This window comes from Canis lupus, chromosome 1 (assembly GCF_011100685.1).
Source record: "Canis lupus familiaris isolate Mischka breed German Shepherd chromosome 1, alternate assembly UU_Cfam_GSD_1.0, whole genome shotgun sequence".
Lineage (NCBI taxonomy): Eukaryota > Metazoa > Chordata > Mammalia > Carnivora > Canidae > Canis > Canis lupus.
Genome location: NC_049222.1, coordinates 58,372,734 through 58,385,719, shown reverse-complemented (window position 1 = coordinate 58,385,719; position 12,986 = coordinate 58,372,734). Strand labels below are relative to the sequence as shown.

Genomic DNA, 12,986 nt, shown 5'->3' with positions numbered 1-12,986 from the left:
AGGGCTAATGGTGAAGAGCAGTTTGTGAACACTCTCAGGGTACCATGAAATTCAAATAAAAGTTGTAACTATGTGGGTTAGACCCACTAGCCTAGGAGCTCTGCTTGAGTGAGACTCACATCTCACCTGTGTGTCCCCAGTGCCTCAACAGGGCTCTGCATTCAATATACCCTATGATATTGGGTATATTGCACTGCTGGGTATTTACTCCAAAGATACAGATGCAGTGAAACGCCGGGACACCTGCACCCCAACGTTTATAGCAGCAATGTTCACAATATCCAAACTGTGGATGGAGCCTCAGTGTCTATCGACAATGAATGGATAAAAAAGATGTGATCTATGTACACAACGGAGTATTACTCAGCCATTAGAAACGACAAATACCCACCATTTGCTTTAACATGGATGGACCTGGAAGGTATGACGCTGAGTGAAGTCAATTGGAGAAGGACAAACATTATATGGTTTCACTCATTGGGGGAATATAAGAAATAGTGCAAGGGATTATAGGGGAAAGGAGGGAAAATGAGTGGGAAATATCAGAGAGGGAGACAAACCATGAGAGACTCCTAACTCTGGGAAACCAACAAGGGGTGGTGGAAAGGGAGGTGGGCGGGGGGTGGGGGGGGGGGAGACGGGGTGACTGGGCGATGGGCACTGAGGGGGGCACTTGATGGGATGAGCACTGGGTGATACGCTATATGTTGGCAAATCGAACTCCAATAAAAATATTGGAAACTCAGTATTTTTAACCCAAACTCAAAGACTCAAACTCAAAAATATATATCTAAAATATATATATATATTTATCAATACATGAATCTTCATAGTTTTGTTTTTATGAAACGCCACTGTGGGAACAATTTTAAAAACAGTTTCCTTGGAAATGCATGACCTGTGGTGTAATAATAAGGAATACCAAATGCCGAGCAACTTAAGCGAAGCATTCATTTTTACCTTACTACTGCGGGAAGTAGATTTTAGGAAGTAAGGCTTCGAGGTCAAAGGACACAAGGAAACGGGCCAGCTAACACGTGGCCGGGTGGGACACTTGAACACAGGTCGGCCCGGCTCTGCATCACAAAACGTCTGGTGGGGAATTGGGCAGAACCCGGTCGGCCGTGGCCCTTGCACGCGCAGCTAGCAGCAGGCACCCCTGCACCCGCAGCGTGGGGCCTGGCTCTGCAAGAAGAGCTCGTCTGCTCACCCGCCTCACCCCTCCACGGGGCGCTCCTGGAAAGGTGAGACGTGGCCACTGCGCATGCCCACACCGCCCTTCCTCACAGTCCCTTCCCTGCCTCGGGACGTCCCCGCAGCAGCTGTCCTGGAAGACTTTAGAACGGCTCCCGCCCACTCTGAAGTCAAGTGGGCGGAAGCCGTTCCTCTCTGCGACGTGGACACCCTTCTCTTCCTCCGGCCTCTGCAGCTCGGAAGCCAACACGATGCCTTCCCGTTTCTCCGGGAATCTAGCGGGATCTTGCCAGTTGTCAATATGGCCGCCGACGGGCCGGTGCCCGGCAGAGGCTTTTCATAGGCCGAGGTCGCATCCTAGCCCCGCCCACGTCGTCCCTCCGGGATGCGTCCGCCGAGGGCTTCGCTACGCATGCGCAGCGGGGGCGGGCCGGGAGGTGGGCCGGCCCGGTTCTTCCGTGTGCCGCCGCCACCGCCGCCGCCGCTGCCGCGTTCGCTTGGCTGCTGCTGCCGCTCCGGGGCTGCATTGGCGGCGTTAGCCGCGCGAGGAGAAGGGGGGAGCGGCGGAGCGTGCGCGCGCGGGGGTCCCCGCAGTCCCAGCAGTTCCTCTCGCGCGGGGTGGGCAGTCGGGGGAGGCCCTGGACGGCGCCATGTCGGCGGGCGGCCCGTGCCCGGCCGGAGCCGGAGGGGGCCCCGGGGGCGCCGCCTGCGCCGTGGGGGTCTCCCCCGGCGGGGTGTCCATGTTCCGGTGGCTGGAGGTGCTGGAGAAGGAGTTCGACAAGGCCTTCGTGGATGTGGATCTGCTCCTGGGTGAGATCGACCCTGACCAGGCGGACATCACTTACGAGGGGAGACAGAAGATGACCAGCCTGAGTTCCTGCTTTGCGCAGCTCTGCCATAAAGCCCAGACGGTGTCCCAGATCAACCACAAGCTGGAGGTGAGCCGTGGGCCCCGGAGGAGGCGGCATTCAACGCATTTAACGCACCGGTGAAGCGACCCGAGAAAACTACCCCACTGGGGCTGCCTGGGCTTCGGAGGTGGACGGGGGAGCGCGTGTGTATGTGTGTGTAAGGGAAAGGGAGCGAGGTGAGGTGGGAGTAGAAGGAGGGGTGCAGACGCGTGGGTGGCCCGGGGTCCTGCCCCCTCCCCCCCCAGCCACCCTCCCCTCTCTCTCTACGGAGGAGGAGGACGCGGGAACTAGTGACACCAGCCTCCTGTACCTGCAGCATTTAACAAACCAAAGACTTGAGCTCCAAAGAGTCTCTGTCCCATCGAGTTCTCTTACGGATTTTGCACGTCGACAAACTAGGTTTGTGCATCACCAGACTGAGACGGTGTTGATTGCTTTTTTTAACTGTTTCAGGTCAACCTCTATTGCAACACATGCCATTCCCTGCATGCATGAGCAATGTAAGGGGATTCCCTCCAAGCTCTTAGGAAGATTTAGTGGGATAAACAGGGTAGTACCGCTGTCCTCCTCTGTTTGCAGCTAGTCTTTAAATTACAGGCAGGTACCGCCAGAGTACCCTGCAATTTTTCAAATGACTTATAACGTTGAGGTTTTGTCTGTCCTTCACTGTGTTTTCCAGAATCTGGTTTTATTTATGAGAGTGTGTGAAGAATGGTCATTTGCTTTAGTCTCTAATCTTGGGTGTGGGTGTGGGTTGTGGGTGGAGTGGTGGTGGTTCCTAAAAAAAAAAATAATAATCCCCCCAAACCCTGCCACATTGTGCAGAAAGTTAAATTAATGCATTACTATGATATTTAGAAACATGGGAGTTAAACGCTATTACATAAAGAGCATTCTCTAACTGGTTAATTTAAGAGAATGGAGCTTGCATTTTAAAGTAGATAAAAATAGGGTAATCAGTGATGTGCAAAGAAAGCTCTTTGAACATTTGGGTTTCCTAAGAAATCATCGTTGCTATTAGTTATAATGATTGAGAGTACCCATTGGATTCCAGTCAATATGAGTACCAGATATATATCCTCTCTAGGACCAGTGTGGTTAGCATTCTTTCTCTTCCCTGTCAGTGAGCCATGAAAAAGGTGATCTAATTCATCTGCGATTAGCATAGATGCAAATCAGAGATTCTGCTGAAAGAACGGTTCCATTTCTTCCATCCCTTTTGAAAAGGTTGGAATTCAAGTGCTGATACAAAGCTAATCACTTCTTGTTCTAGGTGTATGAAATGTTTCTTGATTAGAGGTTATTTCTAGAAGACGGTTTATTTTTGAGGCAGTGAAAATGCATTTAGCGGTTTTTAGAGAGAGCACTTTAGCTTTAAATAACAGAGCAAGAGTCGCTTTTGCCACATGAGAACTTTCATATCATTTACAACTGCAGGTATCTACGGAGGATAAACAGCTTTTTTTTTTTTTTTTTTAATTTTTATTTATCTATGATAGTCACAGAGAGAGAGAGAGAGGCAGAGACACAGGCAGAGGGAGAAGCAGGCTCCATGCACCGGGAGCCCGACGTGGGATTCGATCCCGGGTCTCCAGGATCGCGCCCTGGGCCAAAGGCAGGCGCCAAACCGCTGCGCCACCCAGGGATCCCGATAAACAGCTTTTTAAAAATGAAACAATATCTAACTGATTTTTTTTTGAATGGCCAAAGGACACTCTCAATAGTGATATTTTGCTGTCAGATATAAAATCTAATGTGGAGAAAAGATTATTCTATGAGTAGGAGATGGTGCTCAGTCTTTCTCATCTTTAAATATTTTAGATGGGTATTCAGAGCTATAATAAATTATGTATGTTCTTTTTCTCAGAAATTGTAATTACATATTCTGACTCCACATCCTGGCTTAGAAGGTGGCGTTATTTCTCAAAATAAGAAATGCTAGCCTGTCATGATGTGAGCGTATTTCTTCAACATACTTGAAGACCCTTGACTTAAAAGATCTTAGAAAATGGTGAGGAGACATTTTGTTTGTGTGTTTCTTCAGCTACATTTGGCTTATCTGTGCAGCTAATCTTTCTACATTTAGCAGGTTTTACAGTTTTTGTGGAATCGCTTGTGTACTGCTAAGGAGAGAGGGCCATTGTCAGTAGTGCCTTTCAAGGTAGATCTGCTGTTGGATTCTCTGCAGAATTTCAGGGGTTGCCTCATACAGTTACCAATCATCTGAGATCTTGAAATCTTAGAAGAGATTTCCATACTTTCTAGTTCTGTCTTATTTCTTAATAAGTGGATTGAATTAGTTCTATTGTTTTAAGGATATGAACATTAAGATACAACATTTGAGGCCATGTATGGTTTGATATAACGGGTGTGCATTGAATTTCAGTGGTTTTAGAGATTAATGCCTTAAACCATATAACCATAATAAAATATTTTTATCAAAACACAAGTACCTCCAGTATGGGTAACTTATTGAGTATCTTTGTAGATTGTTCCTTCTTCTGCCCAGTTACTGTGTCTTTAGGTAATACCACGTTAAATATTAATATAGTAGTGAAGGAAACAATTTCAGCTTCAAAAAAATTACAGGTTACATTTTAAAATAAAATACAAATGAAATCTATGTGACTGCTGCTTGCCATAAGTTATATTTGGGGAGAGGGTTATTAATAAGGGGAAGGGGAGGGCAAAGAATATCAAAATATATTAAGATAGTGCCATTTCAAATTACTCACGTCTCTTACTTACACTTCCCACCTGCTTGAGAATTTCGGCAATGGTAAGCCACTTGGTGACAGCTATTCTGGAGTCACGGGTACTGAAAGGGATAGTAGTAAGAGGAGTAGTAGTAATATAGTATTAGTGCGTTGGAGTAGAACAAAGATTGAGAACCAATACTTTAGAAAAACCTACCTCTCTACCTGGAAATACAATTTTCTGCCTTTTTACCCCTTCTTTAAAATAACAGCAAAACATTACATCTGTCATATCCTCCTTTCCATCAACAATTGCTGAATCGGTATATCTTTTCAAAGCGATTTACTGTTCACAACCATCAGTGGAGAAACTTTTAACTGATCTAGAGACATGTTTATAATGAACTAATGAGGTACTGTTCTTTTACTGCTTTAAAGCTGCCCTGTTTTTATTTTATTTTTATTTTTATTTTTAGATTTTATTTATTTATTTATTCATGAAAGATACAGAAAGAGAGGCAGAGACACAGGCAGAGGGAGAAGCAGGCTCCACGCAGGGAGCCGGACGTGGGACTCAATCCCGGGTCTCCAGGATCAGGCCCTGGGCTGAAGGCGGGGCAAACTGCTGAGCCACCCGGGCTGCCCAGCTGCCCTGTTTTTAAACAAGCAGTGATGCCATGTTGTATGTAGTGTGCAGCTTGAAGGTTAATATTGATTCAGTATGTGTTTATTGAGCACTAATTATGTGCCAGATGCTATATTGGATATTTGGGATGCAGTGGAGAGCAAAAATGGATACAGTCATTGCTGTTACAAAGCTTGGATAACTAACTATTCGATAGTTAATTGGGGTAACTATCACATAAGTGTGAAATTACAACTTTGATGAGTGTTATGAAAGGTACATAAAATGATGAGAGCCTGTTCTGGGGGATCAGGAAGGCTTCCTTTTGGAAGGGACCATTGAGTTAAGACCTAAAGAATAAGTAGGAATTAATTAGGCCACAAGAAATAGGAATATCATTCAGTCTTCCAGTAGAGAGAACAGAAAGTGGAATGTACGTGACAGGCAAGTGCATAATGCACTTGAAGAACTAAAAAGAGATCTGGTATATGTTACATAAGAGCATTGTCAATTGTAATTGTCAATTGTAATTGTCAATTGGCTGAAGAAGTGATATGCTAGATAAGTTTGAACAGATAGGTAAGGACAATATCTACGTGATTTTATTGGCCTTGCAGTAGATCTGGGGACTCTATCGTAGCATTGGGAAATGTTGTAAACTAGATGGTAACCTCAGGTATGAGATTAAAATAGCTCACTCAGGCTAGGGTAAGGAGAGAGTTTGGGATAATGAACAGAATAAACGCAGTAAATCATTTAGGAGGCTCTTCTTCTGATCCATATGAGAGGATGATAGTGCAGGCTAAGATAGTGAGATGGAGGGAAGTGAGAAGAACAGGAGAGGCTTGAGAAGTAAAAATAAGCAGTCTAGAAATGGATTGGAATGGAAGGATGAGGGAATTTAGGATGTCTGCAAGATGTCAGTTGGCTGGATAGGTAGATGGATGTGAATTATTAACAATAACTATATTTCTAACCTTACTGATCAATTACTAATGGCCAGACTGTTCTCAGGGTTTTGCATATATTGATTTGTCTAATTCTCACAGCAGTCCTGTGTGATAGGTTTAATATTATTATTATTATTTTCATCTTTTACTCAGAATTAAGGAAGGGGCCCAGGGCTTCAGAACTAGAGAAACCAGTTTCTCCAAAACACACACATTTATGCCTGGTTGGAGGAGGGAGGAGGTGGAGAGAAAAGCAGGCAGAAAGAGTGAATGTGGCTGGATAGATAGCTGGAAGGAGGAGTGTGGGGTTCCAGGGAGGTATTGTTATAAAAAACACATTTATAAGCCAATGAAAAGTATCTAGTTGAGAGGAAAGCTGAAAATGCTAGTGAAAGAGAGGGATAATTAATAAGGCTTCTGAATGAAGAGGAGATCCAAGATACATGTAAAGATAATGGACAGCTTAAGTTGAAAGGACAGCTGTTGTACTTTGAGGGAGAGGGAGACTGAGAGCAGAAGGTGGGAAGTTAAGAGTTTTAGTCTGATGATTTCTTTATATTCTGTAAAACTGAAGCCTAGGACAGCTGCTGAAAGTGGGTGAGAGTAATAAGAGCTGGGAGAAAATAAAAAGATTTGAAATAGTTAGGTAAGAGTGGGAGAGCCAGCTGGCTGGAGAAATAGGACTGCCAGGCAACGTTGAAGACTTGCTTGGAGCTAGTTATCATAAATTCATGGTACAACCAGTCTGCCCTGTTGTGTGACTTTCTCCGGTCTTTCTCTTACTTGGTTAGTAACAGACACAGTGACGACAGTAATAATCCAGTGCTGTAGCAAGAAGTTTGCTATGCAGACAGGAGTGTTATTGAAATGAAAATGGTCATGAGGATGAAGAGACGGAGATAACCTTCAATTAAAGAAGCAGAAACAGGATTTGATAATTATGTATGTGCAGAGGGTGTGGAGGAGGAGAGGTTAAGATGCCACCACATTTCTGTTTGAGAAATGGCTTAGTTGATAGCTGTTTGAGTTTAATAGTCTCCCCTAAAATTCATGTCCACCCAGAATCTCAGAATGTGACTTTCTTTGGAAATAGAGTCGTTGCAGATATGATTAATGTAAGAATTGAGGTAAGATCATAGCAGAATAGACTGGACCTTAAACCCAATGAGATTGTCCTGATAAGAGACACTCAGGCCACACTGAGTAGAAGGCTATGTGAAGAAAGAATCGGAGATTGAGGTGACATGTCTGCAAGCTGAGAAATGCCAAGGATTGCTGTCAGCCACCAAAACCTGGGAGACAGGCATGGAACAGTTTCTCCTTCAGGGTATCCAGAAGGAAGCAACCTTTGATTTAAAGCTCCTGGCCTCCTGAATTGCGAGAGAATAAATTTTTGTTCTTTTAAGCCACCAACTTTGTGATTATTTGTTATGATAGCCCTTGGAGACTTACACCATTTACTGCAATAAGGAATCCAGGAGAAGGAACAGGTCTGGCAGGAAAGATAACAGAGTTGAGTTTAGGAGATTGTGCATAGCTAAGCCTTATCCTTTCTTGCATTTTCCTAACATAGTCTCCTAGTGCTTCTTACCTGCTCCAAACTGTCCTTTCATTGTCAAAATCATTCTAAAATGTTTCATTTTAATGGTTCCTGTCAAAAAAGGGCAACTCTGATTGGTCATTCTTTTTATACTTCCCTTTTACTTGTTGGCTGAAATTCAAACTCTAGCATGGTGGTCAGTGCCCACCCAGTGTGTGTGTCCTTATCCTTTGTCACCCCTTCTTAGCTCCTTTTGCCTCTCAATAACACTGGTCTTGGGCAGCCGAGGTGGCTCAGCGGTTTAGCACCGCCCGTTGGCTCAGGGTGTGATCCTGGAGACCCGGGTCGAGTCTCATGTCGGGCTCCCTGCATGGAGCCCCCTTCTCCCTCTGCCTGTGTCTCTGCTTCTCTCTCCACGTCTCTCATGAATAAATAAACAAAATCTTAAAAAAAAAAAAAAAAAAAAACTGGTCTGTTTGCAGTTCTCTAAATAGGCCTTGCTTTTTCGCATGGCATCACCACCTTTTACATAGGCTTTTTGTGTATAAGGCCTTCTCTGTACCCTCTGTGTACAGCATTAAACACCCACTCATCTTTCAAGATACCACTTACATCACCATCTCTGAAAGCTGTCCTCACCCCACTTATCTCTCTGCTCTCTATAGGTAGAGGCTGTCATAACACCTTTAACTCACTTGAACTGTTTAGTTTGTTGCCTTGTACTGTCATTAGTGGTTGCCACATCTCTTTACCTCTAGAAGGTAAGCTCTTCGAGGGTCAGGATGTTTAAGGTGAAATAATCTCAATATCAAAGGCTTTGTGAAAGCTGACTTTAAGTGGGAACATTTTCTCTTTGTGAACCCATTTTGATTTCTAAGAATTGGTTGGTGGTTTTTACCCTGTAGTGCTTTCAAACCTTATTGAGTAGTAATTCCTTTGAGTCTGGATATCCAGTTGACTCTCATGTGGATTACAGAATTGGTGTCTCCCTGGCCCCTTTTTGAAGTAGGAAATTGGAAACTCACACATTAAATACCAACCTTTCTGACCTATTCACATCCCTGTTTCACTTGCTGGGGGTCTTCATGTCTCACACCTTTCCTTACTCCATATAGTGGTTGATCTCCATCAGTGTTCAGATGAACTTCTTTCAGACCCTTTCACTTTTTTTTTAAGTTTTTATTTATATTCTAGTTTGTTGGTGTACAATGTAATATTAGTTTCAGGTGTACAATATAGTGATTTGGCACTTTGCATGTATCACCCAGACTAACTTTTTTTTCCCATTTCTTTTTGAATTGGCAAATCACACATGCACCTATAATAGTATTTATGACCCTCTCCACCATAGTTGGAAATGTAATTTTATCTCTTCAACCAGACAGTGAAATTCTGAAGGTCAGAACCCAAATCTTACTTATCTTTTTATCTCCAGATCCTGGCATGCTGCATATACTCAATAAATGTTTATTTGAATAAATTATTTGAAACACTTTTAATGTTCCGCCATGAATCCTCCAAGATTATCAAATAATCGTTCTGTAATACAAGTTTCTTGAGAGCTGGGAGGGCGTCTGTCGTATTATATCCATAGTGTCTAACACAGTGTCTGCCACATTGTTGAATGACTCAATCTGCAGGTTCATTGATTCCCCTGGTATGTAATTCACAAGGACATAACTTGTGAGTTAATATTTCATGGTATTCCATTTTAGAAAAGTTTGAAACTGTGACTAGAAGTAACATTAAACATCATTATATGAAAGTATTGTACATGGACTTAGTGTGCTTGTGACATTTCTAAAATATTGGGTGGCTTGATTCTCCTCAACCTACCTCCAGTTTGATCATAGAGCAACTGGGGTCTCTGACATTAAAATAGAAACAAGAAACATTTTGCATTGTTTGGGACTTCATTTTGAGGTTAACATCAAAGTAATTTAAATTTCAAAAACACATCACAAGATTTATCTGTTACTGTTTCAAATCCGAATCCTAGTTCATTCACTTTGTCTCCTGTATTACACACAGCTGCCTTTTTAAAAACAAATTTGATCATGTGTTTCTGCTTAAAATTCCTCAATTTTACTGTGAATAAAATTCATACTTCTTGTTTTTTTTTTTTTCTTTTTTTTTTCATACTTCTTGTTATAACTGACAAGCTCTGTATGATCTGACCTGTGGGTATGTCTTCAGTGACATATCTTACCATTCTTTTCTCTTATTCTATATGGTCCAGCCACATGGGCCACCCTTCGGACTGCAAGACAGCAGTTCTCAAACTTTTTGGTCTCAGAACCCATTTACACTGTACAAATTATGAGGTCCCCAAAGAGGTTTTTTTTTTTTTTAAGAGTTTTTTTTTTTTTAATGTGGGTTATATCTATTGGCGTTTACTGTATTAGAAATTAAAATCGAGAAAACCTTAAATATTTATTGCATCAGTTAAAAATAGGAACAGTAAGCTTATTGGATGTTAATAAAAATATCATTTTTAGTGAGAAAATAACTTTTCAAAAAATAGCATTGCTTTACATTTAAAAATAATTTTTAGATATCTGGCTTACTAGAATACAGCTGGATTCTTACATCTGCTTCTGCATTCAAATAGTTGTGAAAAGAGGTTTGGGTTGTAAAATGTAGTCATTGAATGGATCTTTTACTGAGTCATGATGTTAACATTATGGGTTGGTCATTTTCAGAATACTGGTTTGTTGAGTTATGCAGATTTTCTAAATGTGGACCCATCTCATACAATAATCTTAAAAACACATTTGTTAATACTACCAGTCTCATTATAAAAATCTTTTTTTTTAATATTTTATTTATTTATTCATGAGAGACACCGAGAGAAAGAGAGAGAGAGAGACATAGGCAGAAGGAGAAGCAGGCTCCCTGTGGGGAGTCTGATGCAGAACTGGATCCTAGTACCCTGGGATCATGACTCACGCAGATGCCCCTAGAAAAATCTTTAAGTATTTGGAAACTGTCAAGCTCATGATGATGGATTCAATTTTTCCAAAATTCTAATTTTCATTTGAAAACACAAATTTTTATCATTGGCAGTAAATGCTGCCAATTATTTGCCTTGAAGTAACAGATTCACTTAATTATTCTCAAAAATATGTCTATATATATATATTTTTTTTAATTTATTTATTCATGAGAGACACACAGAGAGGGAGAGAGAGGCAGAGACACAGGCAGAGGGAGTAGCAGGCTCCATTCAGGGAGCCCGACGTGGGACTCGATCCCAGGTCTCCTGGGCTGAAGGCGGTGCTAAACCGCTGAGCCACCAGGGCTGCCCTGTCTACCAAATATATTAATCTTAACACCTGTATTTTCTCTTCTTTCAAATAAAAATGATATTCCATGAAAGAAAATGTTTTACAACTCAAGCGATTGCATACATGCTTTTTCTTGGGACAACATGGTTTGTTTGATATGCAGCATATACACTTTGTGCACACTTCCCATTTCATCACATAGAATATTTTAAAAAAAACATGCTCAAGGGTTAAGGTTTTTTAAAATTCATTATTTTTACTGCCTCATCATGAGCATTCTTAAATTAACTTTTTTTTTTTTTAACTTGAACACACTGCATTACCTTGTACTAAAATGCTATCCTATTCATCTTTGCTTCTGCACTTTTTGTACATATGTCAGCATAGTGAAAAAGTCAAATAATGTTTTATTATTATTAAAATAGCTTTGACCTTGTGATTGCACTGAAAAGGTCCCACAGACCTGTGAGAACTGCTGCTTCCCAGAAGAACCATACTTTCCCACCCCACTAATTCGCTTCTTTCTCTTTCTTTCCTACAGATTGTGCTTTATCATTCTATTACTTGCTTGTAATGACTTCGGACAAGTTACCTAACCTTTGCATTCCAGTTTCCTTTTCTGCACAAAAAATTGCATCTCTCGAGGCTTCTTATGAGGATTAATACAATTAAAATATGAATATGTTCAAAATGGTGCCTGGCATGTAGTTAATGCTATCATTACATATGCCCTTCATTTTCTTTATGTGCCGCCTCCCACACGAGGCCACTGTAAGCTTTGCAGGGCAGGACCCACATATGTTTCATCTACTACCATTGTATCCCCAGAACCCAGCCAAGTGCTTGGCATATGGTTGGGGTGGGGGGGTTGATAAATACTTTTTGAATGAATATATTTTAAAAATAAAAATAAATTTGCTTGTTTTAGCTGCAGAGCAGTTTGGGGAGAAATGACAACAGATGAAGTTAGTGGTCCTTCTGCTTGGATAGAGAGGAAATTGGAGCGAATAGGTGGGATTTTCTCCCAGAACTTTTGTAAGCCAAACGAGCAGACTGTTTCAGCAGCTGCCTTATAATAAAGAGGAATACTATTGAATATTATTTTGTATATCAGGGGGTGGCAGAGGTTTTTATATTTGACCTGTGAATATATTTTCTGTTTGCTCACAGTCTTTGTTTTGGAATAGGACTTCTTGGCTTTCTATAATATCGGGTAGTAGGAGCAATACTGACCACTCCAGGCACAAGGGAAAAGTGAAGATGGAGATTCTTTATAAAAGGTGTGGGTTAACTCAGATTAGCTCTAAGACTGTTCTGCTATGTGGAAGGATTAGAAGAAAAACCAGAGAATGGCTCAAAATGCTTTTGTTAGTTACATTATTCCCTTGACCTTTGTCATAAGAGGTTAAGGCCACATGAAGAATATGGCTCTGTTCTGCTTCTGCTGTTGGTCCAGATCCTTTATACAACAGTTTCTGTGATGCTTTCTTTTAAAAGTCTAGTTCCAGGAAAGAAGGAGTCTCACCAGGTGAGACTGGCATTGCATTCACCAGGTGAAATGGCATTGCTTCTTTTAATGAGACAAGGAGAATTATATAATTATGTAATATATAAAGGTTCTCCTATTAATAGGAAAATCAGTATTAAAGTTAATACACAATAATGGGTTAGGATGGTATTTTTATAGTAGTATTTTTATAGTATTAGGATGTTGTTTTTATAGTGATATCTTGCCATCTCTATATGTTTTTATTTTTTATATTTTACATTTGTTTTATTTATC

General features: G+C 41.5%; 1 protein-coding gene across 3 annotated transcripts in view; it reads left to right on the top strand.

Moving 5' to 3' along the window:
- The first annotated feature begins 1,829 nt into the window (after positions 1 to 1,829).
- GOPC (golgi associated PDZ and coiled-coil motif containing) overlaps positions 1,830 to 12,986 on the top strand; it is a 40,259-nt gene continuing 29,102 nt past the window's right edge. For all 3 annotated transcript variants that reach the window (XR_005353818.1, XM_038526642.1, XM_038526641.1), the window contains exon 1: positions 1,830 to 2,132. Coding sequence is in view for 2 of the 3 variants with exons in the window: in XM_038526642.1 (XP_038382570.1) it covers positions 1,845 to 2,132 (288 nt within the window). In the remaining variant the exon portion in view is untranslated. The remainder of the gene's footprint in view (positions 2,133 to 12,986) is intronic.